The sequence below is a fragment of the Oncorhynchus keta genome, chromosome 31, assembly GCF_023373465.1.
Source record: "Oncorhynchus keta strain PuntledgeMale-10-30-2019 chromosome 31, Oket_V2, whole genome shotgun sequence".
Lineage (NCBI taxonomy): Eukaryota > Metazoa > Chordata > Actinopteri > Salmoniformes > Salmonidae > Oncorhynchus > Oncorhynchus keta.
The window spans coordinates 24,649,709-24,672,315 of NC_068451.1; the positions used below are offsets into that span (position 1 = coordinate 24,649,709).

At 51.5% G+C, this 22,607-nt stretch overlaps 1 protein-coding gene across 5 annotated transcripts in view; it reads right to left on the minus strand.

Annotated features, from left to right (window-relative positions):
• Positions 1 to 22,607, minus strand: part of LOC118372996 (protein capicua homolog) — a 79,526-nt gene that overhangs the window by 32,153 nt on the left and 24,766 nt on the right. For 4 of the 5 annotated variants that reach the window (XR_008088108.1, XM_052490078.1, XM_052490077.1 and 1 more), the window contains exon 2: positions 15,839 to 19,828. Coding sequence is in view for 4 of the 5 variants with exons in the window: in XM_052490078.1 (XP_052346038.1) it covers positions 15,839 to 19,661 (3,823 nt within the window). In the remaining variant the exon portion in view is untranslated. The remainder of the gene's footprint in view (positions 1 to 15,838; positions 19,829 to 22,607) is intronic. The other variant, XM_052490076.1, reaches the window with a different exon arrangement.

Below are 22,607 nucleotides of genomic sequence, written 5' to 3' on the forward strand. Positions count from 1 at the left end.
TAAGGGCACTGACTGCAACTCCTATTACTGGATAAAAGGTTATAAAAGGCCTATAGATGTCCACATCATTCATCACTAATACTGCTGCTAATAGAAAACACACACACATTATGACAAATTGAGTGTGTTGGCACAGTACATCTAAACACAATTCTCACTAATAGCTGCAAATAGCGTACTTCATAACACATAGTCTAAACTATGACAAATAGTGTATCTAATACCCTCCAGCACAGTGTACATTTTATTTGAAGTGTTCTGTTCAAATACAATAGAGGGAGGGTCTAATCTCCCTCTTCTAGCCAGTCATCTCACAGGGAGCTTTGGGAGCCAGCCAATAAGGTCACAGTGAGCGCGACTAGCTCAGAACAGGCAGATGTTGTTGTCATAGTAAAGAACTTCTATCAACGTTCCAGAACCACTACTGAAAGACAGACATACAGTATCTGCTCTCAGCTACTGTCAACAACATCCTACCTTTTTGCTTAAATGAAAAATTCAGGAAAAATTGAAAGATTAACTTCATCAACATTTAAATGGCAGTCGAAACAGCCTTATTCTTTGAAGTGTTCTAATCTGTCATTCATTGTGTTGTCCATTCAGCTGGGATTTTCTCCCCAGTCTCTGAGGGAGTCACTTCTGTAATGGGAATGCCCAAGCCTGTGGCGTTAAGCGAACGGATAAACTAATGGGCATTAGACCCGACCTCGACCAAAAAAGTGAGAGACTGCAGCTTTGAAACTGACCTGAGCTCTGACCATGTCAATACATATAAACCGCTACAGAGAGCGACAGAGGGAGAGAGGGGAGGTTACAGCCCTGTCCCTGAGGGTACACTTATTAAACTACACTGAACAAAAATATCAACGCAGGCCACAATCAACAGCCTGATCAACTCTATGCAAAGGAAATGTGTCGTGCTGCATGAGGCAAATGGTGATCAACATCTACTGACTGGTTTTCTGATCCACGGCCCTACTTTTTAAAATGAAAGGTATCTGTGATCAACCGATGGATATCTATATTCCCAGTAATGTGAAATACATAGATCAGAACCTAATGAATGTATACAATTAACTGATTTCCTTCTATGAACTGTAACTCAGTAAAATCTTTGAAATTATCGCGTATTATATTTTTATTCAGTATATTTTGTGCGTAAAGGCTCTACAAACCAGTTTTTTATGAGTTTATAAATGCTTCCCTAACCCTAAATCATCTACAAGATGATGAAACAGAGATGAATATACACGTATTGTCATGTCTTTCTTTCATTGATCCCTAATAATCTGAACTGTTCCATCCATATAGTCTGTCGAGACAATTCTAATTAAAGGTGCCACATTTAAAGGGATGGCTTTAGATACATTGAATCAAAACTCAACGACAAAATCTGTTGGCAGGCAAGTGGGTGGGTTTTCAGCGGTTGAATAAAATGCATTCAGAGCGCACAAGGGAACCACGCCGGAAAAGCCTGTTATGTACCTGGCATAAGGTAAGTGTGAATACCAACTACTGAGGAAAGGCGTGTGTAGGAAAGGTATACATTTCCTATGTCTGAATTGGGCCCACAGTGATGATATAAAAATAAAAAGACTACATGGGGGCTTTAACATATGCAAGTTATACAAGAGTCATTTTGCTATGTAGGCTGTGACACACATTTATGTTTGGTAGGAAAGAATGTTGGGTAGCAACAAATGAAGCAGCACGCGGGTGAAGACAGATCACAGAACAGGCAGGAAATACAAGAGATTATCAATAGACATTCAAGCCATTAAATTGAGGATAGACTAAACCTAGAATTATGAGATCACTTGGGCTGAATACTCCCCTACCTCTGAGAGACCTAATAGATCACCATGCAGACTTGACTGAATAGTGACAAACTACTAGTCCACAGGACAAAATGGAAGGACATGGAGAGGAGAGTGTTGAAATTAAAGGGAGAAAATCTCGAAAGAGAGAGACCACTTCAGCTAAGCTTAACGATCTCCCTCTCCTGTCTCTGATTGGTGGAGCTCTGCACCGTATCTGTGTAGGAGTTTGTTCTCATCGAACCAAAAGCTACATATTGAGGGACTGCATAATACTCTGTGTGTACAGGAATATCTTCACATTGTACTGGGTGTTGATCTGTGCTGCAGGTGTGTGTGTGTCTGTGCGTTTATGTCCAGTTTCTCTGAAGGTGTTTCCGGTTCTCTGACATGAGGCTCTACGTGAAGTCCCTCACTTTCCGCCCCCTCCAACACCCACCCTGACTCCCACCTGGCATCACATATAGGGGCACGCCACAGTCTCTCTCTCTCTCCTCTTTCTCCCTCCAACACCCACCCTGACTCCCACCTGGCATCACATATAGGGGCACGCCACACTCTCTCTCTCTCTCCTCTTTCTCCCTCCAACACCCACCCTGACTCCCACCTGGCATCACATATAGGGGCACGCCACACTCTCTCTCTCTCTCTCTCCTCTTTCTCCCTCCAACACCCACCCTGACTCCCACCTGGCATCACATATAGGGGCACGCCACACACTCTCTCTCTCGCCTCTATCTCCCTCCAACACCCACCCTGACTCCCACCTGGCATCACATATAGGGGCACACCACACTCTCTCTCTCTCGCCTCTATCTCCCTCCAACACCCACCCTGACTCCCACCTGGCATCACATATAGGGGCATGCCACACTCTCTCTCTCTCTCTCCCTCCAACACTCACCCTGACTCCCACCTGACATCACATATAGGGGCACACCACAGTCTCTCCCTCTCTCGCCTCTTTCTCCCACTCCCCAAATCCATCTCTCCCCCTCTCTCTCCTTCCTCCTACTAGTCATTTGCTCTATCCCAATTATAACTCGATTTGCCACCCTCCACAGTAACAGTCATGTTGGGCACAGGTCCCCATGTCACTTGTGGAGACCAATGGCCCCCTGAACGCACCACAACACACACCACCCTCCACCTGGCCTCTGTGTCTTCCCTAGAGACAGAGCGTTATGATGTCATCTATTCATGAGTAATCAAATCATGGAATTCAGCTTCTGTAAAAAACAGAACTAGTGTGCGCCACGTCAACCTGAAGCTTTCCTGAGACCATAAGCTGTGTGTGTTTCAGTGTGTGATCCAGCCTGCCCAGACAAATCATGGACATGGGTACAAGAGATGCTCAGTGTTCTTCGGTACACACATATCCACCATCGACAGTCGAGCGCTTTGTCGTCTGTTATTTACAGACACAGGACACATGCGCACTAACATTGAGCATTACCCTGTTCAAGAGCACAGTACTTCTCCTGTTCCCACTCCCTAGCCACTGATCTAGGATCAACTCAACATTGCCAAAGCCTAACCATTATAGGGGGGAACACACCAAACTGACACCAGATCAGCGTCTCGGTGCACCGTCCTCCCCTGTCCCTGTTCTGTGGCTGAGATGTAATGTGTGTGTTTGTCCACATGGAGGCAGTATGAGCCAGCAGATAAAGCACCAGCAGACGGACAGAGCCATGCCAGACAACCTGGGAAAACACTTGAGCAGGAGAGAGAAGAAGAGAGCGGGAAGAGAGATGTTCGACCTCCCTAAAATTAAAACTCCTCTCCTAAAGTAAAGCTAAGTCTAACTTAGGTCGGAGAGCACCTGTACTTCAGAGGAACATTAAAAATTCACTTTTTAGACCCCCCCCCCCAAAAAAAAATAGATATGTTTTATGAAGTACAATAGTGACGCATAAGCCTGCCCTTGTGTATTTGACTATATATACACAGTAATATAACTATCACGATATGAATGAGTGTTAGTCTAACCAGATGTGTGGTAGTCTGTTGCCATGGTCTGGGAGCCAGTGCGGGGCTTTAAGTGTTACGTAAAGGAGGAGGGGGGGGGGTTGTTATTCCCGGATATCTGTATCCGGGTAGACCAGGATGGCGAGAGGGAGAGGAGGAGACTGCAGTGCGATGGAGCGAAGGGTTAACATGGAGAATGGGCACTTTTTGTGGTTTGGGAAAGGCAGAGCGAGACAGAGAAAGAAGAGGGGAAGAGACGAGTCTCCAGTTGCTTTTCCTGAGTGTGTGTGTGTATAAGTGAGTGCCCTGTGTTGGGTGTGTGTATAAGTGAGTGCCCTGTGTTGGGTTTGTATAAGTGAGTGCCCTGTGTTGGGTGTGTGTGTGTATAAGTGAGTTCCCTGTGTTGGGTGTGTGTATAAGTGAGTGCCCTGTGTTGGGTGTGTGTATAAGTGAGTTCCCTGTGTTGTGTGTGTATAAGTGCATAAGTGAGTGCCCTGTGTTGGGTGTGTGTGTATAAGTGAGTGCCTTGTGTATGGTGTGTGTGTATAAGAGAGTGCCCTGTGTATGGTGTGTGTGTATAAGTGAGTACCCTCTGTTGGGTGTGTGTGTATAAGTGAGTACTCTGTTTTAGGTGTGTGTGTGTGTATAAGTGAGTGCCCTGTCTTGGGTGTGTGTGTGTATAAGAGAGTGCCCTTTGTTTGGTGTGTGTGTATAAGTGAGTGCCCTGTGTTGGGTGTGTGTGTATAAGTGAGTGCCCTGTGCTGGTTGTGTGCGTATAAGTGAGTGCCCTGTGTTGTGTGTGTATAAGTGAGTGCCCTATGTTGGGTGTGTTTGTGTGCCCAGATTTGGGTGTCTGTGTCTGCCAGCCTGCTGTTGGGTAGGTGTGTGTGACGGCACTAAGCCCAGTCAGGCTGGCCGTGAAGCATTGACTATCCAGATTTCACCTCATAATCACAGAGAAAGCTGGAGTTTCCATTTGGCTCTGAGAAACTAACAGGGTCCACTAACTAACACAGGGCTGAGAAGGATCATTTAGTTCTAATAGACTCTGTATGAAGCACGCACCAACCACACGCACAGTCCCAACCTCACTACAAAAGGTTCATTCATGCTACATACAGTAGATTTGTATTCCAGAAAGTAACAGCATAACCTTGTTTGACCGGGCCTGGCCAGAACTAGGCTACTGCTGTAGGTGGTCACTTTAAAGGTGGAGCACAACTAGAATAAGAAGTGAAACCGTTGATTTGAATTATTTAGAGAACAGTCAGATTCTGAAATCAAAATATTAGAGTAGGCGTGTCAAAATGGGAATGTAATGTTGAGGCCTAAGTTGTTTATCAGAGTACTATTTATGCGTCCATGATGTTCCATATGATGTAAAGCAAATTGTCCTTAGCAGGTAAAAGAGACTGAGAATGTTTTTTTAGAGTGAAAAAATCGGAAAAAATCAAGAGAAAACTGCAAGACTCAATAGAAGACAAAACAAGGAACAAACCAAAAAAGACAGGCTTTTGAAAAATTAACTATTTTTCATAAAATTGTACAGTTATCTTAGCTAGCTGAATTGCTAGCAGAATTGTTTACTTGTTGCTAAGCAGTTGCTAGGGACTCTCCTGGAAGAAGCTAGCTAGCTTACAAAGAATAACAACAAAAAATATCTAGTTAACAGAAGAAAGGAAGACAAAATAAGGACAAAAGAAGGACAGAAGAAAAAGGAAAAGAAAGAGGACAACAAAGTGAAACAGTCAGCACTTCTATTGCAACTTCGTATTTCGTATATCTGCCCAGCAGCTAGCCAGCTAGCAAACGTCCACCGTCTACCGAATAGCAGCACTGTAGAAACTATTACACTCAACTGAACGACTTGATTAGTGTAGTGTTAGCTAGATACATAGTTGTCTTTGCTGTCTTCGTATCCAAGATAATTGTGTAGTTTAGAGCGTGTAGTCTTAGAGTGATTATCTTAATTTACCGAGGTTAGCTAGCCAGCTATTTGTCGTCCTTAACGTAGGAGACACTGCTAGCTAGCCAACAGCTAGCCAACATCTACTGAATAGAACTTCCGCACTCAACAACCCGGTCGCATTCCGCTTCGCTCCACAGGTAGTATCACATTTTCATTTCATTTCATTACAGCACAACGGTTTGATTTGTTTGATCGTAGCTAGCTACATAGCTAGCTACATAGCCGTCTGTGTATCAAAGATAATTGTGTAGTCTAGAGCGATTTTCTAGGTTAGCTAGCCAGCTATTGTCGTTCTTTTAACGCAACGTAACGTAATCAACACTGCTAGCTAGCCAGCTAGCCCCCGAATAGCAGCACTGTAGAAACTATTACACTCAACGGAACGACTTGATTAGTGTAGTGTCAACAACGCAGCCACTGCCAGCTAGCCTACAAAGTCAACAACGCAGCCACTGCCAGCTAGCCTACTTCAGCAGTACTGTGTCATTTTAATCATTTTAGTCAATAAGATTCTTGCTACGTAAGCTTAACTTTCTGAACATTCTAGACGTTTAGTCCACTTGTCATTCCAATCTCCTTGCATTAGCGTAGCCTCTTCTGTAGCCTGTCAACTATGTGTCTATCTATCCCTGTTCTCTCCTCTCTGCACAGACCATACAAATGCTCCACACCGCGTGGCCGCGGCCACCCTAATCTGGTGGTCCCAGCGCGCACGACCCACGTGGAGTTCCAGGTCTCCGGTAGCCTCTGTAACTGCCGATCTGCGGCCAACAAGGCAGAGTTCATCTCAGCCTATGCCTCCCTCCAGTCCCTCGACTTCTTGGCACTGACGGAAACATGGATCACCACAGATAACACTGCTACTCCTACTGCTCTCTCTTCGTCCGCCCACGTGTTCTCGCACACCCCGAGAGCTTCTGGTCAGCGGGGTGGTGGCACCGGGATCCTCATCTCTCCCAAGTGGTCATTCTCTCTTTCTCCCCTTACCCATCTGTCTATCGCCTCCTTTGAATTTCATGCTGTCACAGTTACCAGCCCTTTCAAGCTTAACATCCTTATCATTTATCGCCCTCCAGGTCCCCTCGGAGAGTTCATCAATGAGCTTGATGCCTTGATAAGCTCCTTTCCTGAGGACGGCTCACCTCTCACAGTTCTGGGCGACTTTAACCTTCCCACGTCTACCTTTGACTCATTCCTCTCTGCCTCCTTCTTTCCACTCCTCTCCTCTTTTGACCTCACCCTCTCACCTTCCCCCCCTACTCACAAGGCAGGCAATACGCTCGACCTCATCTTTACTAGATGCTGTTCTTCCACTAACCTCATTGCAACTCCCCTCCAAGTCTCCGACCACTACCTTGTATCCTTTTCCCTCTCGCTCTCATCCAGCACTTCCCACACTGCCCCTACTCGGATGGTATCGCGCCGTCCCAACCTTCGCTCTCTCTCCCCCGCTACTCTCTCCTCTTCCATCCTATCATCTCTTCCCTCTGCTCAAACCTTCTCCAACCTATCTCCTGATTCTGCCTCCTCAACCCTCCTCTCCTCCCTTTCTGCATCCTTTGACTCTCTATGTCCCCTATCTTCCAGGCCGGCTCGGTCCTCCCCTCCCGCTCCGTGGCTCGACGACTCATTGCGAGCTCACAGAACAGGGCTCCGGGCAGCCGAGCGGAAATGGAGGAAAACTCGCCTCCCTGCGGACCTGGCATCCTTTCACTCCCTCCTCTCTACATTTTCCTCCTCTGTCTCTGCTGCTAAAGCCACTTTCTACCACTCTAAATTCCAAGCATCTGCCTCTAACCCTAGGAAGCTCTTTGCCACCTTCTCCTCCCTCCTGAATCCTCCTCCCCCCTCCCTCTCTGCAGATGACTTCGTCAACCATTTTGAAAAGAAGGTCGACGACATCCGATCCTCATTTGCTAAGTCAAACGACACCGCTGGTTCTGCTCACACTGCCCTACCCTGTGCTCTGACCTCTTTCTCCCCTCTCTCTCCAGATGAAATCTCGCGTCTTGTGACGGCCGGCCGCCCAACAACCTGCCCGCTCAACCCTATCCCCTCCTCTCTTCTCCAGACCATTTCCGGAGACCTTCTCCCTTACCTCACCTCACCTCGCTCATCAACTCATCCCTGACCGCTGGCTACGTCCCTTCCATCTTCAAGAGAGCGAGAGTTGCACCCCTTCTGAAAAAACCTACACTCGATCCCTCCGATGTCAACAACTACAGACCAGTATCCCTTATTTCTTTTCTCTCCAAAACTCTTGAACGTGCCGTCCTTGGCCAGCTCTCCCGCTATCTCTCTCAGAATGACCTTCTTGATCCAAATCAGTCAGGTTTCAAGACTAGTCATTCAACTGAGACTGCTCTTCTCTGTATCACGGAGGCGCTCCGCACTGCTAAAGCTAACTCTCTCTCCTCTGCTCTCATCCTTCTAGACCTATCGGCTGCCTTCGATACTGTGAACCATCAGATCCTCCTCTCCACCCTCTCCGAGTTGGGCATCTCCGGCGCGGCCCACGCTTGGATTGCGTCCTACCTGACAGGTCGCTCCTACCAGGTGGCGTGGCGAAAATCTGTCTCCTCACCACGCGCTCTCACCACTGGTGTCCCCCAGGGCTCTGTTCTAGGCCCTCTCCTATTCTCGCTATACACCAAGTCACTTGGCTCTGTCATAACCTCACATGGTCTCTCCTATCATTGCTATGCAGACGACACACAATTAATCTTCTCCTTTCCCCCTTCTGATGACCAGGTGGCGAATCGCATCTCTGCATGTCTGGCAGACATATCAGTGTGGATGACGGATCACCACCTCAAGCTGAACCTCGGCAAGACGGAGCTGCTCTTCCTTCCGGGGAAGGACTGCCCGTTCCATGATCTCGCCATCACGGTTGACAACTCCATTGTGTCCTCCTCCCAGAGCGCTAAGAACCTTGGCGTGATCCTGGACAACACCCTGTCGTTCTCAACTAACATCAAGGCGGTGGCCCGTTCCTGTAGGTTCATGCTCTACAACATCCGCAGAGTACGACCCTGCCTCACACAGGAAGCGGCGCAGGTCCTAATCCAGGCACTTGTCATCTCCCGTCTGGATTACTGCAACTCGCTGTTGGCTGGGCTCCCTGCCTGTGCCATTAAACCCCTACAACTCATCCAGAACGCCGCAGCCCGTCTGGTGTTCAACCTTCCCAAGTTCTCTCACGTCACCCCGCTCCTCCGCTCTCTCCACTGGCTTCCAGTTGAAGCTCGCATCCGCTACAAGACCATGGTGCTTGCCTACGGAGCTGTGAGGGGAACGGCACCTCAGTACCTCCAGGCTCTGATCAGGCCCTACACCCAAACAAGGGCACTGCGTTCATCCACCTCTGGCCTGCTCGCCTCCCTACCACTGAGGAAGTACAGTTCCCGCTCAGCCCAGTCAAAACTGTTCACTGCTCTGGCTCCCCAATGGTGGAACAAACTCCCTCACGACGCCAGGACAGCGGAGTCAATCACCACCTTCCGGAGACACCTGAAACCCCACCTCTTTAAGGAATACCTAGGATAGGATAAAGTAATCCTTCTCCCCCCTTAAAAGATTTAGATGCACTATTGTAAAGTGGCTGTTCCACTGGATGTCATAAGGTGAATGCACCAATTTGTAAGTCGCTCTGGATAAGAGCGTCTGCTAAATGACTTAAATGTAAAATGTAATGTAATGTAATGAGAAAAACACAGTTGCCATGACTTTGTGTGATGTGTATTTCTGGCTAGGTTCTGTGGTAACATTAACAGTACAAACTTGGAAATAAAGATTTGACAACTACAAATCAATTTAGAGAGCTACATCCGAATTCTCGTCTCGCGTTCATGTTCAAATGTTAACTAAAATGTCAGAGATGAACCGAAAGAGGCAGGACTATGTCTTTCCACTTCCACTGACTGCGAAGGGAAGGGGAACTGCGTAGCGCCAGCATCTATTTGTACTGCATGTTGTGTGTGTACATTGGTGTATGGGAGTGTTTGCTTTGTTGCCATGGCAACAGACATTTGGCACGTACACATCATTTCCGGTGTTTGATGATTGATGCGTGGTTGCGCGCACACACACACACACACACACACACACACACACACACACACACGACTTACAATGCATCATGCACATATGACATACTTTTCCCTTTCATCCTCTCTCCCTCCACCTCATCCTTTTCTCATGTAGTCGCTCAATGGTTCTATCAATTTTACAGCACTCCCCTCTGCTCTGACATTGACCCTCTTACTCCCTTTATAAAATGAACTTTGAGTTACAAACACACACGCAGTCCCTGAATCCAGAGTTCCGTCTGAGTTTGAGTGTGGTTACATTTCCCAGCTCCATCCCTCAGCTCACCAAACCGAGTGGCAGGGATACTGTTAGGCTGAAACACAAATCCCAGACTGTGGCTTTAGTGTGTGACGATAATAAACATGAATAAATGGAACATTGTATTGGATGGGTGGAAGGAGGAGTGGAAATAGGGGAAGGAAGCTGCAGAAAACTCATCCTTCTGACTCACTTCTTCAACAGAGTTCAATCTAATTTACCTGACTCACTCCTCCTCCTCCCTTCTCTGTCACATATCACCTCTAGCCAAAGCTGGAGTTCTACCAACTAACTCAATTGTACAGCCATTCTGTCACGGTCGTTGTATGGAGGAGACCAAGGCGCAGCGTGGTAAGCGTACATACTTCTTTAATTAAAGAAAGAACACTGAACAAACTATCAAAACGAACCGTGAAGCTAATATGCGTAGTGTAGACAGGCAACTAAACATATACCAAGAACCCACAAACTACTCAAGGAATATGGCTACCTAAATATGGTCCCCAATCAGAGACAACGATAAACAGCTGCCTCTAATTGAGAACCAATCTAGGCAACCATAGACATATAGACCTAGACTTACAAAAACCCCTAGACAAACAAAATCCCCTAGACAATACAAAAACTAAAACAAACCACCCACCCCCGTCACACCCTGACCTAACCAAAATAATAAAGAAAACAAAGATAACTAATTCAGGGCGTGACACATTCAGTAGATAATGGAGGGGAGGGGAGGGGGGGCTGGAATCATCTTATAAGTGACCTGCCCAGTGTGAAAGTATGTAATGTTATAAAATATATATATATTTACTTGGCCACTTCTAAAATGTGCAGTTTTGTCAATTGGCATGCTGACTGCAGGAATGGCCACCAGAGCTGTTGCCAGAGAATTTAATGTAAATTTCTCTACCATAAGCCGCCTCGTTTTAGAGAATTTAGCAGTACGTCCAACCGGCCTCACAACTACAGACCACGTATAACCATGCCAGCCCAGGAACTCCACATCCAGCTTCTTTACCTGGGGGATCATCTGAGACCAGCCACCCAGACAGCTGATGATAATGAGGAGTATTTCTGTCTCTAATAAAGCCCTTTTGTGGGAAAAACTCATTCTAATTGGCTGGGCCTGGCTCCTCTATGGCTGGACCCCTGGCCAGTCATTTGAAATTGTCGCGACTTCCGCCGAAGTCGGCTCTTTTCCTTGTTCGGGCGGCGTTCGGCGATCGACGTCACTGGCTTTCGGCGGGCAGGGTGTAGTGGTGTATATCGATGACATTCTGATATACTCCGCTACACGCACCGAGCATGTGTCCTTGGTGCACAAGGTACTTGGACGAGCATGACCTGTATGTCAAGGCAGAGAAATGCCTGTTCTTTCAGCAGGCTGTCTCCTTCCCAGGGTATCGCATTTCCACATCAGGGGTGGAGATGGAGAGTGACCGCATTGCAGCCATGCGTAATTGACCAACTTCCACCACGGTAAAGGAGGTGTAGCGCTTTTTAGGGTTTGCCCATTACTACCGGGGTTTTGGCCAGGTGGCTGCTCCCATTACCTCACTGCTGAAGTGGGGTCCTGTACGGTTGCAGTGGTCGGCTGAGGCGGACAGGGCTTTTGGGCAGCTAAGAGCTCTGTTTACTTCGGCTCCCGTGCCCATCCGGATCCCTCTTTGGCATTTATAGTGGAGGTGGACGCTTCCGAGGCTGGGATAGGAGCAGTGCTCTCACAGCGCTCGGGTACGCCACCGAAACACCGCCCCTGTGCTTTCTTCTCAAAGAAGCCCAGCCCAGCTAACTATGATGTGGGGGACCGGGAGTTGTTGGCTGTGGTTAAAGCGTTGAAGACATGGAGACATTGGCTTGAGGGGGCTAAACACCCGTTCCTCATCTGGACTGACCACCGCAACCTGGAGTACACTTCCGGGCAGCGAGGAGACTGAATCCTCGTCAGGCAAGGTGTTCTTTACCCGTTTTGTGTTTACCCTATCCAACAGATCAGGTTCCCAGAATAAGAAGGCAGACGCACTGTCCCGGCTATATGACACAGAGGAGCGGCCCATGGATCAGACTCCCATACTCTCGGCCTCCTGCCTAGTAGTGCCGGTCGTTTGAGAGCTGGATGCGGACATTGAGCAGGCGTTGCGTACAGAGGCCGCTCCCCTCCAGTGTCCCGTTGGGTGTACAGTATGTACGTTTCGTCTCCTGTCCGTGACCAGTTGATCTATTGGGCCCACACGTCTCCCTCCTCTGGTCATCCGGGGATCGGTCGGACGGTGCGCTGTCTGACTGGGAAGTACTGGTGGCCCACCTTGGCAAAGGACATGAGGGTTTATGTTTCCTCCAGCTCGGTGTGTGCCCAGTGTAAGGCTCCGAGACACCTGCCCAGAGGTAAGCTACACCCCTTACCCGTTCCACAACGACCTTGGTCACATCTGTCAGTGGATTTCCTAACAGATCTTCCTCTTTCACGGGGAGACACTATGATCCTGGTCGTTGTGGATCGTTTTTCTAAGTCCTGTCGCCTCCTCCCTCTGGCCGGTCTTCCTACGGCCCTACAGACTGTGGAAGCCCTGTTTACTCACGTCTTTTGGCACTACAGGGTGCCTGAGGATATAGTGTCGGATCGGGGTCCCCAGTTAACATTGAGAGATTGGAAGGTGTTCATGGAACGCCTGGGGTCTCAATCAGCCTTACCTCAGGTTATCACCCAGAGAGTAACGGGCAGGTAGAGAGTCAACCAGGATATGGGCAGGTTTCTGCGGTCATATTGCCAGGACCGGCCGGGGGAGTAGGCGGCGTTCGTGCCCTGGGCCGAGATGGCACAGAACTCGCTTCGCCACTCCTCCACTAACCTCTCCCCCTTTCAGTGCGTATTGGGGTACCAGCCGGTTCTGGCGCTGTGGCATCAGGGTCAGCCCGAGACTCCTGCGGTGGACGACTGTTTTAGGTGTGTGGAGGAGATATGGGAGGTTGCCCGTGTACACCTCCATCCAGCGAGCCACACGTCGCCAGAAAGTCAGCGCGGACCGTCACCGCAGTGAGACCCTGGTGTTCGCATCGGGGGGCCGGGTCTGGCTCTCGACCCGTAACCTGCCCCTCCGCCTGCCCTGCCGGAAGCTGGGACCGCAGTTTGTGGGGCCCTTCAAAGTCCTGAGGAGGGTGAACGAGGTATGTTACAGATTACAGCTTCACTCTGATTATCATATTAACCCCTCGTTCCATGTGTCTCTCCTCAGGCCGGTGGTGGCTGGTCCACTCCAGGAATCTGAGGTGCGGGAGGTCCCGCCTCCCCCTTTGGACATCGAGGGGGTCCCGGTGTACATCGTTCATTCCATCCTGGATTTGAGGCGTCGGGCCTTCAGTACCTAATGGAGTGGGAGGGGTATGGTCCGGAGGAGAGGTGCTGGGTTCCAGTTGCATGTTTTGGATCCTGAACTGCTGCGGATCGCCCTGCGCCTCGCCCTCCGGGTCGTCCCCGAGGCCGGCTGTCAAGTCTCCTCTCCTTGTTCAGGCTGCGTTCGGCGATCGACGTCACCGGCTTTCTAGCCATCGCCGCTCCATTTGCCATATGTCCATTTGTTTTGTCTTGTCCCATACACACCTGGTTTTCATGTATTTAGCCCTCTGTTTGCCATCATGTCTTTGTGTGTAAATGTTTATTGTTATGTGGTTTGTCAGTGGTATTACATTTTGTTATTTCCGTGGTTTTGGCACTTGTATGTTTTTATTGTGCTATCAATTTGGAACGTAATTAAAGTGCGCCTGTTTGCTACACTCTGCTCTCCTGCACCTGACTTCGCCTCCGCTACACACGCTTAACAGAAATCCATAGATTAGGGCCTAATTTATTTATTTCAATTGACTGATTTCCTTATATGAACTGTAACTCAGTAAAGTCTTTGAAGTTATTCCATGTTGCGTTTCTGTTTCTGTTCAGTGTATATAATGTCACTTTTATCTGCAACATGATAGGCTATTCGTTGTGTGTGTGTAGCAGTATTGTAAAGGCCTGTTCGTATGTGTAATTTACACTCAAAGCTCATCGTAACTACGCAGTAAGTACACACCTCCCTAGTTTCTCTATGCACAAACAAGAACTCACACCCTCTTTCTCTCAAGAGAGAGAAAACACCCACATACACTTGTCTCGCAAAGACAGACAAATAGCTAGACCTACAACACATACAATCACACTGAATACAACAGGCCATCTAAATGACATACCATTGCTCCAGCGCAGATGGAGAAATGTTGATTCACTGTTTATTGATCACACACACACACAGAGAGAAAGAGAGCCGGAACAGGCGCTTGAAGCACAGAGGATTCTTTACACACCCACATGCACTCTGGCACTGTAACGTGCGCATGCAAACACGCACAACTATAAAATGGACGAGCCCAACGCAACTCTCTCAAATATAACTCCCAGACCTTATTTTACCCCTTCATACTATACAACATGACACAGAGACAAACGCTCACACAACGCATCATTGAAGTGGCATGAGTAGATAATATCCTTTGGGGAAAAGCAGCTAACCAAACCATCCCTCTGTCTCTTTAGACAGACCCCCCCCACACACACCAGAACACACACACACACCAGAATGATAGAATTGACCGTACTGGTGCAGTGGAAGCCTACATACCGTATACTAACTGGGACTGTACCCTTTATTACAGTCAGACAGCACTGCAGAGATGGGACTGAGAGGATGTCAGTAGCATTCTCTGAAATACAAAACACCAAATGACATTCATCCTCCCATCCTCTCTTTCAGAGGCTTCCCCACTCTCTATCTAAACCCAGTCTCAAACAATGATGACACACACACACCCAGCGAGAGATGGGGGAAACGGTCCGTATGTGGCCTACATTACATACAGTATATCCTGTATTTTATACCCATTTAAACTGAGCTGATTTCCCTACTCTGACCCCTGGGTCAGTGCTATCTGAGATCCTTGGGATGTCCCTAAACTAAACCTAACCTTAATCCCTACTGTTACCCTAATCTAAAGTATTTTAAAATGCCAACTTCAATGGGGTAGGGAGGTCCCAAGGAGCAAGGATAGCACAGAACGTAAAGCCCTGCTGAACAGACCAGACATCCCAGTACCCTCCCTTCACTAAATGTCACGAAATTCATGCTGTTTAACGAGAAATGACCTGCCCAGAAGTCAATCCCTGCTCCGTAAATGTGAATTTGGTGGAAAATGAAACGAAGTAACCATTTTTCATGCTGCTGTTGCTGCTACAACAAACCGTGCATTCACGTTTCAAAAGCTCTTCCATTTCATGATGCCAACCTAGGTCCTCGCCTGGAGTTCAACACAATAATCAAAGCCTAGTAGTCATATTAAATCATCAGAACATTATAATCATAGCATCACTCACCCCCCTGCATCCCACTCCCTGTTCCTCTACCCAAATCTCATCCCTCCCTGTTCCTCTACCCAAATCTCATCCCTCCCTGTTCCTCTACCCAAATCTCATCCCTCCCTGTTCCTCCACCCAAATCTCATCCCTCCCAGTTCCTCCACCCAAATCTCATCCCTCCCAGTTCCTCCACCCAAAACTCATCCCTCCCAGTTCACCCAAATCTCATCCCTCTCAGTTCCTCTTCCCAAATCTCATCCCTCCCAGTTCTTCGACCCCATCTCATCCCTCCCCTGTACCTCTACCCCATCTCATCCCTTCATGTCCAGGCTGTCTCCCAGTGTGTCTCACCTGTCCCGGGGCGTCCGATGATGATGTCTTTGCATGGTGTGGGGTGCAGGTTCTCTGCAGGCAGTATGAGGGGCAGCAGGGCTGTAGGAGAGGGGTGACAGGCCACTGGCTGCTGAACCTCCCCCCCAAACGAGCCTGTCCTCTCTGTCCTACCCCGCCCTTCCCCTGGGCTGGCTGGGTTGGTGAGGGGGGGTCCCGAAGAGGGGGGCGTGGTAGAGATGGAGATGCAAGCCAAAGCAGGGTAACCGGGGGTGACGGAGGTCAGGGAGGGCGGGGCGGATGACACCAGCACCAAGGTGGGGGTGGGGCTCTGGAGGAGGACGGTGCCGTTGGTTGCTGTGGCAGCAGCAGCGTTGATGGGTACAGGGACTTGGAGAGTGGAGACAGGCTGGGGAGTAACGCTGTTAAGACTCTTAGGATCACCTACTCCCCCCCCCCCACGGCCTAACGGACGCTCTGTGAACTTGGCCAGAGGAACCTCCGGGTTCCGCACGATCACTGGAGAGTCCCGCAAGGCCTGCTGGGATGTGGGGTGGAAACGGCAGGGGCCTGAGTCTGGAGGGGAGGGGGGAGTTGGGGACACCAGGAGGGGAGGGGGGGAGGTGGCGGGGGAGGAGGGGGGCATGCTGGTTGGTGTGCTCACCCCTCGGGGACAGGAGAAGGTGGGTGTGTAAGCGTGAGTGTGTGCTGGGGTCTGGGGGGAGAGGACGGGGAACGAGGCAGAGTTCAGGTCCGCCTGTTCCAGCTCAGGTTTGGGGGGGTGGTCGTGGTGGGGGTGGGAGGAGGGAGGGCGGGGAGGAGGAACATCTATTTTGCGTTTGCTAGGGCTCATGGGGACAGTGAAGGTCAGGTTAGTGTGGAAGGACGGTTGGACCCCTGAGGTATGCCTCTCCCTCTCTGCCCCCCCAGGGGTGCTCAGCTTGCCCCCAGTGGCACTGGGGTGTCTGTGTCTACGAGGAGGGGGGAGGACGGAGGAGGCGGTGATGGGGGAGAAGTTGGCAGGACGGAATCCGAAGAGGGGGGAGGGTGAGGGCGAGGGGGCGGGGGAGAAAGGGGACTGGTTGGAGATTGGGGAGAAGGAGGGGGTCCCAGAGTGAGAGCTGCCCAGAGACACCAGCATGGTTGCTGCCTCACACTCGTCAAAGTCAAACCTGGAGAAGTCATGGGGTAGGAGGGAGGGCAGCACCAGCCGAGGGCGGGAGTCTCCTCTACTGCTGGCCTCGCTGCTGTCTCTGGACGTCTCATCCCAGTCAAACCCACGCAGGTCTGAGGGGGTGACCGTCCCCGAACTGCTCCCCCCTCCTCCTCTCCCCCTGTCCCTCTCTCCCCCTCCTCCCGCTCCCTCCATCTCTTTAGTTCTCATGGAGAGGTGGCGTGAGCAGTAGCCTCGTCTCTGGGACTCCTTCATACAGCCCTCTCTGGAACAGAGGCGTCTCCACTGCTTGCCGTTGAACTTCTTGCGTATACCGTTAGGGGTGCACACCACGTCCCCCTTCTTGTACTTCTGCAGGGCGGCCGACAGGGGGGTGCGGGAGCGCGAGGAGGAGGCTGAGGAGGAGGTAGACCCCCCTCCAGGGTTAGGGGTGGGGATCTGGGAGGGGGTCTTGTCCAGGGGGACCAGGGCACTCTTGGAAGGGGGTAGGTGTGGTGGGGGGGTCATGCCCAGGGCCTTGGGGCCAGGCAAGGTGAGGGAGGACAGGTGAGAGCCCAGTGGCGTGCCCAGGCCCTGGACCATGTGTTGGGAGGAGGGGTAGCTGTGCCCCCCGAGGAGGGGCTTGGAGAGGATGTGGCGATGCTGGGTACCCATAGTGAACCTAGACATCTCCATGTCATCCTCTGGTGTTTGGGGCTGTTTCTGTCTCTCTTGTTCCCTCTCTTGTTCTATTTCTCTGTCAGGGTAACCGTCTCCAGTGATGGTGACAACGCTGGTCGTTACCAATGAGGAGGGGTGGGGCGGGACGTTTCCATAGTGATGCCCCCCCACCACCCCATCTGGAGAGAAGCTATGCACCAACCTCACCCCCGCTCCCATCGGCCCACCCAGCGCCATCCCAATACTCAGCTGGCACACCTCCCTCTCCACCTCCATCTCCTCCCTCCTCTCCCTCTCCTCCCTCTCTCTCTCCCTCTCTCTCTCCCTCTCTGGGTGAGGCAGTTCCCAGGGGGGAGTCAGCAGCCTCAGGCTCTGTCTGGACACCCATACTGCCTGGGCCTGCGCCCTCCTCCTCTTCTCCTCCTCCTCCCTCCCTCCATTCTCCAGCGCCTCTAGATCCTCACACAGTAGCACCCTGTAGGGGAACGACACGGCAGGGTGGGGGTCTACCTGGGACAGCACCCCTTCTCTGTATAGCTGAGGTGTCCCCTGTTCACCCCCATCTCGCCCCCCTCCCCCTCCGAAAGGCACACATACGCGTGTCCCGATGGCCACGGACGCCGTGCCGGGTGGAGGGGCGTCCAGGATGAACTCCACGCTCGTCTCCTCCCCCTCCGGGTGTGCGGTCCCCCCCTGAAAGGGGTAACAGAGTATCCCCTCCTCCCCCTGCAGCTGGATATCAGCGCTGCCCCCACTCACCCGCCGCACCACCCCAGCCCGGAACATAGGAGACAGGGGTCCATCCCTCTCTCTCTCCCTCCCACCTTGCTCTCCGTTAAGTCTGTCTCTCCATCGACAGCGGGCTAGAACTCTCTGGTTCTTCAGGCCTTTGGCCAGAGCATCCGCCCCGGACAGACTGCCCTTTCTGTGGCTCTGGTTGGGGCCGGTGCCGGGCTGGGAGGTAGTAGCAGAGTAAGGGGGCAGGCTGCCATGGTGGGGGGCTCTAGCAGGGCTGGTACTGGGCTGGGAGTTCACCTCCAGATCGTGCTCACTGGCTGTATCCGTGGATACGGAGCGTACTGAGTTAGGGGCCCCCTCTGCCTCTGTCTCCCCACCCTGGGGGTCTCCTTCTCTGTCCTGGGGGGCCACAGTACCATTGTTGGGCCCTATGGAGGCCCCTGTCATTCCCTGTTCCCCCGGGCCATGGCTGTGGCTGCTAGCGGCTACCCTCCTCTCCTCATTGGACACACTGGGGGCTAACGAGTGGCTGACTGAGCTGCTACTATGGCTGTTACTAATGCTGTTACTAATGCTGTTACTAATGCTGTTACTTATGCTGTTAGTACCACTGTTAATACCATTAATAGTAGTGTTGGTCCTACTACTGTTACTAATGGTATTACTACTGTTATTACTGTTAGTACTACTGCTGTTGATGATGTTAATACTACTGCTAGTACTACTGTAGTTACTGTGGCTGTTGTGCATGGGGGCAGGGTTGAAGGGGAGGCTGGGCGCGTTGCTACCAGCATAGTGTTCAGCAATGTACTTCTTCTTGGGGACTCTGGCCTTGAAGGTGGCTGTTTTCCTACTGGACATGGAGGTAGGGCTGGGACTGGTAGTGGGGGTGGGGATGGTGAGGATGTTGTTATGGGAGGAGGTGGGGGTGCTGTTAGGCCCCCCTGGTTTCCCCCCAACCCCCCCTCTGCTGTCCTCGGTCTTCTCTTTATCTTCAGGTTGCCTTGGCAGCACCTGCTCTCTAGGTCCCTCCTTCTTTGGGGATTCACTGCCTCTGATTGGCTCCCGCTGAGAGCTGTCAGAGGAGGTTCTGGATTGTTTCCGTAGCAAGTGGGCGGGGGTCATGGATTGAGGCTGTCCGTCTTGGTTCTCCTTCCTGAGTTTGTTCCTGTTGTCCCTCTCTGGGGGGGTCTCTGTCGCCCCTCTCTTCTTCCCCCCTTTGGCCCGCGTGGAGGGGGGAGAGCATCCCCTCTGTCTCTTTAGTGGCTTCATCTCTTCTTCTCCTTTCTGTCTTTATACTCTGTGGGGTGAGTGCTGACGGTTGCACTCCTTTCTTTGGCTCGTCTTATTTTTACCCTGTTTCTACTTCTTCTTTCTTTTCCGTTCGCCCCCTGGTCTTCTGCTCTCCTTTTCACTGCCCTTTTTCCTTCCTTGTTCTTCTGAAAATCAGACGAAAGAGAGAAAGAGAAGACAGGTGGTCATTTATTATCGTCATCATCAAAAATGGCTGAGATTACAAAATGATGTCATACCTGGAAGTGTACTGCACTGAATGACTTCCCACCGACCGGCTCATAACACCACCATTCACCTCCATGTAATCTACTAAAGTGTGTGCATGTGTATGCGTGTCCTGGATATACATTCATGTTGACTGAATTTGAGGAAGTAAAGAGTGTTGATGATTCCCACTCCAGCTAATGACGATGTTTCAAAGGCCACAGTTCCTAACATTTGTGGATGAGCCTCCACTAACACTCCACTAACTAAACAGAGCTTTTACAGATGCATCATCAGGTTAAATGATTGAACGAGATGCATATTATTTCATACATTAGCTTGGTCAATATGATATATGGTTTTACATCTGAGCACTGCTCTAGTATTACAAACTAATTTCTCTACACACACAGACACACACACGATCCCAGGTTGTGCTGTTCTATGCGATGTGTATGTGTGTGTGTGTGTGTGTGTGTGTGTGTGTGTGTGTGTGTGCCTGGGCTCACATTAACACATCAGGTAAAAACACACCAATTGGGGCATATTTTAAATCCCATCAGGCGGTGGTGGTCTATGGTGGGCAGGATGAGGTCACTCACACAGAGAGGCCGAGGGCTGACTACACACAGAGAGGCCGAGGGCTGACTAACCCACAGAGAGGCCGAGGGCTGACTAACCCACAGAGAGGCCGAGGGCTGACTAACCCACAGAGAGGCCGAGGGCTGACTAACCCACAGAGAGGCCGAGGGCTGACTAACCCACAGAGAGGCCGAGGGCTGACTACACACAGAGAGGCCGAGGGCTGACTACACACAGAGAGGCCGAGGGCTGACTAACCCACAGAGAGGCCGAGGGCTGACTACACACAGAGAGGCCGAGGGCTGACTACACACAGAGAGGCCGAGGGCTGACTACACACAGAGAGGCCGAGGGCTGACTAACCCACAGAGAGGCCGAGGGCTGATTACACACAGGGAGGCCGAGGGCTGACTAACCCACAGAGAGGCCGAGGGCTGACTACACACAGGGAGGCCGAGGGCTGACTCCACACAGAGAGGCCGAGGGCTGACTACACACAGAGAGGCCGAGGGCTGACTACACACAGAGAGGCCGAGGACTGACTAACCCACAGAGAGGCCGAGGGCTGACTAACCCACAGAGAGGCCGAGGGCTGACTAACCCACAGAGAGGCCGAGGGATGACTACACACAGAGAGGCCGAGGGCTGACTAACCCACAGAGAGGCCTAGGGCTGATTACACACAGGGAGGCCGAGGGCTGACTAACCCACAGAGAGGCCGAGGGCTGACTAACCCACAGAGAGGCCGAGGGCTGACTAACCCACAGAGAGGCCGAGGGATGACTACACACAGAGAGGCCGAGGGCTGACTAACCCACAGAGAGGCCTAGGGCTGATTACACACAGGGAGGCCGAGGGCTGACTAACCCACAGAGAGGCCGAGGGCTGACTACACACAGGGAGGCCGAGGGCTGACTACAAACAGAGAGGCCGAGGGCTGACTACACACAGAGAGGCCGAGGGCTGACTCCACACAGAGAGGCCGAGGGCTGACTACACACAGAGAGGCCGAGGGCTGACTAACCCACAGAGGCCGAGGGCTGACTAACCCACAGAGAGGCCGAGGGCTGACTATACACAGGGAGGCCAAGGGCTGACTAACCAACAGAGAGGCCGAGGACTGACTACACACAGGGAGGCCGAGGGCTGACTACACAGAGAGGCCGAGGGCTGACTACACACAGAGAGGCCGAGGGCTGACTACACACAGAGAGGCCGAGGGCTGACTAACCCACAGAGAGGCCGAGGGCTGACTACACACAGAGAGGCCGAGGGCTGACTACACACAGAGAGGCCGAGGGCTGACTACACACAGAGAGGCCGAGGGCTGACTAACCCACAGAGAGGCCGAGGGCTGATTACACACAGGGAGGCCGAGGGCTGACTAACCCACAGAGAGGCCGAGGGCTGACTACACACAGGGAGGCCGAGGGCTGACTCCACACAGAGAGGCCGAGGGCTGACTACACACAGAGAGGCCGAGGGCTGACTAACCCACAAAGAGGCCGAGGGCTGACTAACCCACAGAGAGGCCGAGGGCTGACTAACCCACAGAGAGGCAGCGGGCTGACTAACCCACAGAGAGGCCGAGGGCTGACTACACACAGAGAGGCCGAGGGCTGACTACACACAGAGAGGCCGAGGGCTGACTAACACACAGGGAGGCCGAGGGCTGACTAACCCACAGAGAGGCCGAGGGCTGACTACACACAGAGAGGCCATGGGCTGACTACACACAGAGAGACCGAGGGCTGACTCCACACAGAGAGGCCGAGGGCTGACTACACACAGAGAGGCCGAGGGCTGACTAACCCACAGAGAGGCCGAGGGCTGACTAACCCACAGAGAGGCCGAGGGCTGACTAACCCACAGAGAGGCCGCGGGCTGACTACACACAGAGAGGCCATGGGCTGACTAACCCACAGAGAGGCCGAGGGCTGACTACACACAGAGAGGCCATGGGCTGACTACACACAGAGAGACCGAGGGCTGACTACACACAGAGACCGAGGGCTGACTACACACAGAGTGGCCGAGGGCTGACTACACACAGAGAGGCCGAGGGCTGACTTACCCCCAGAGAGGCCGAGGGCTGATTACACACAGGGAGGCCGAGGGCTGACTAACACACAGAGA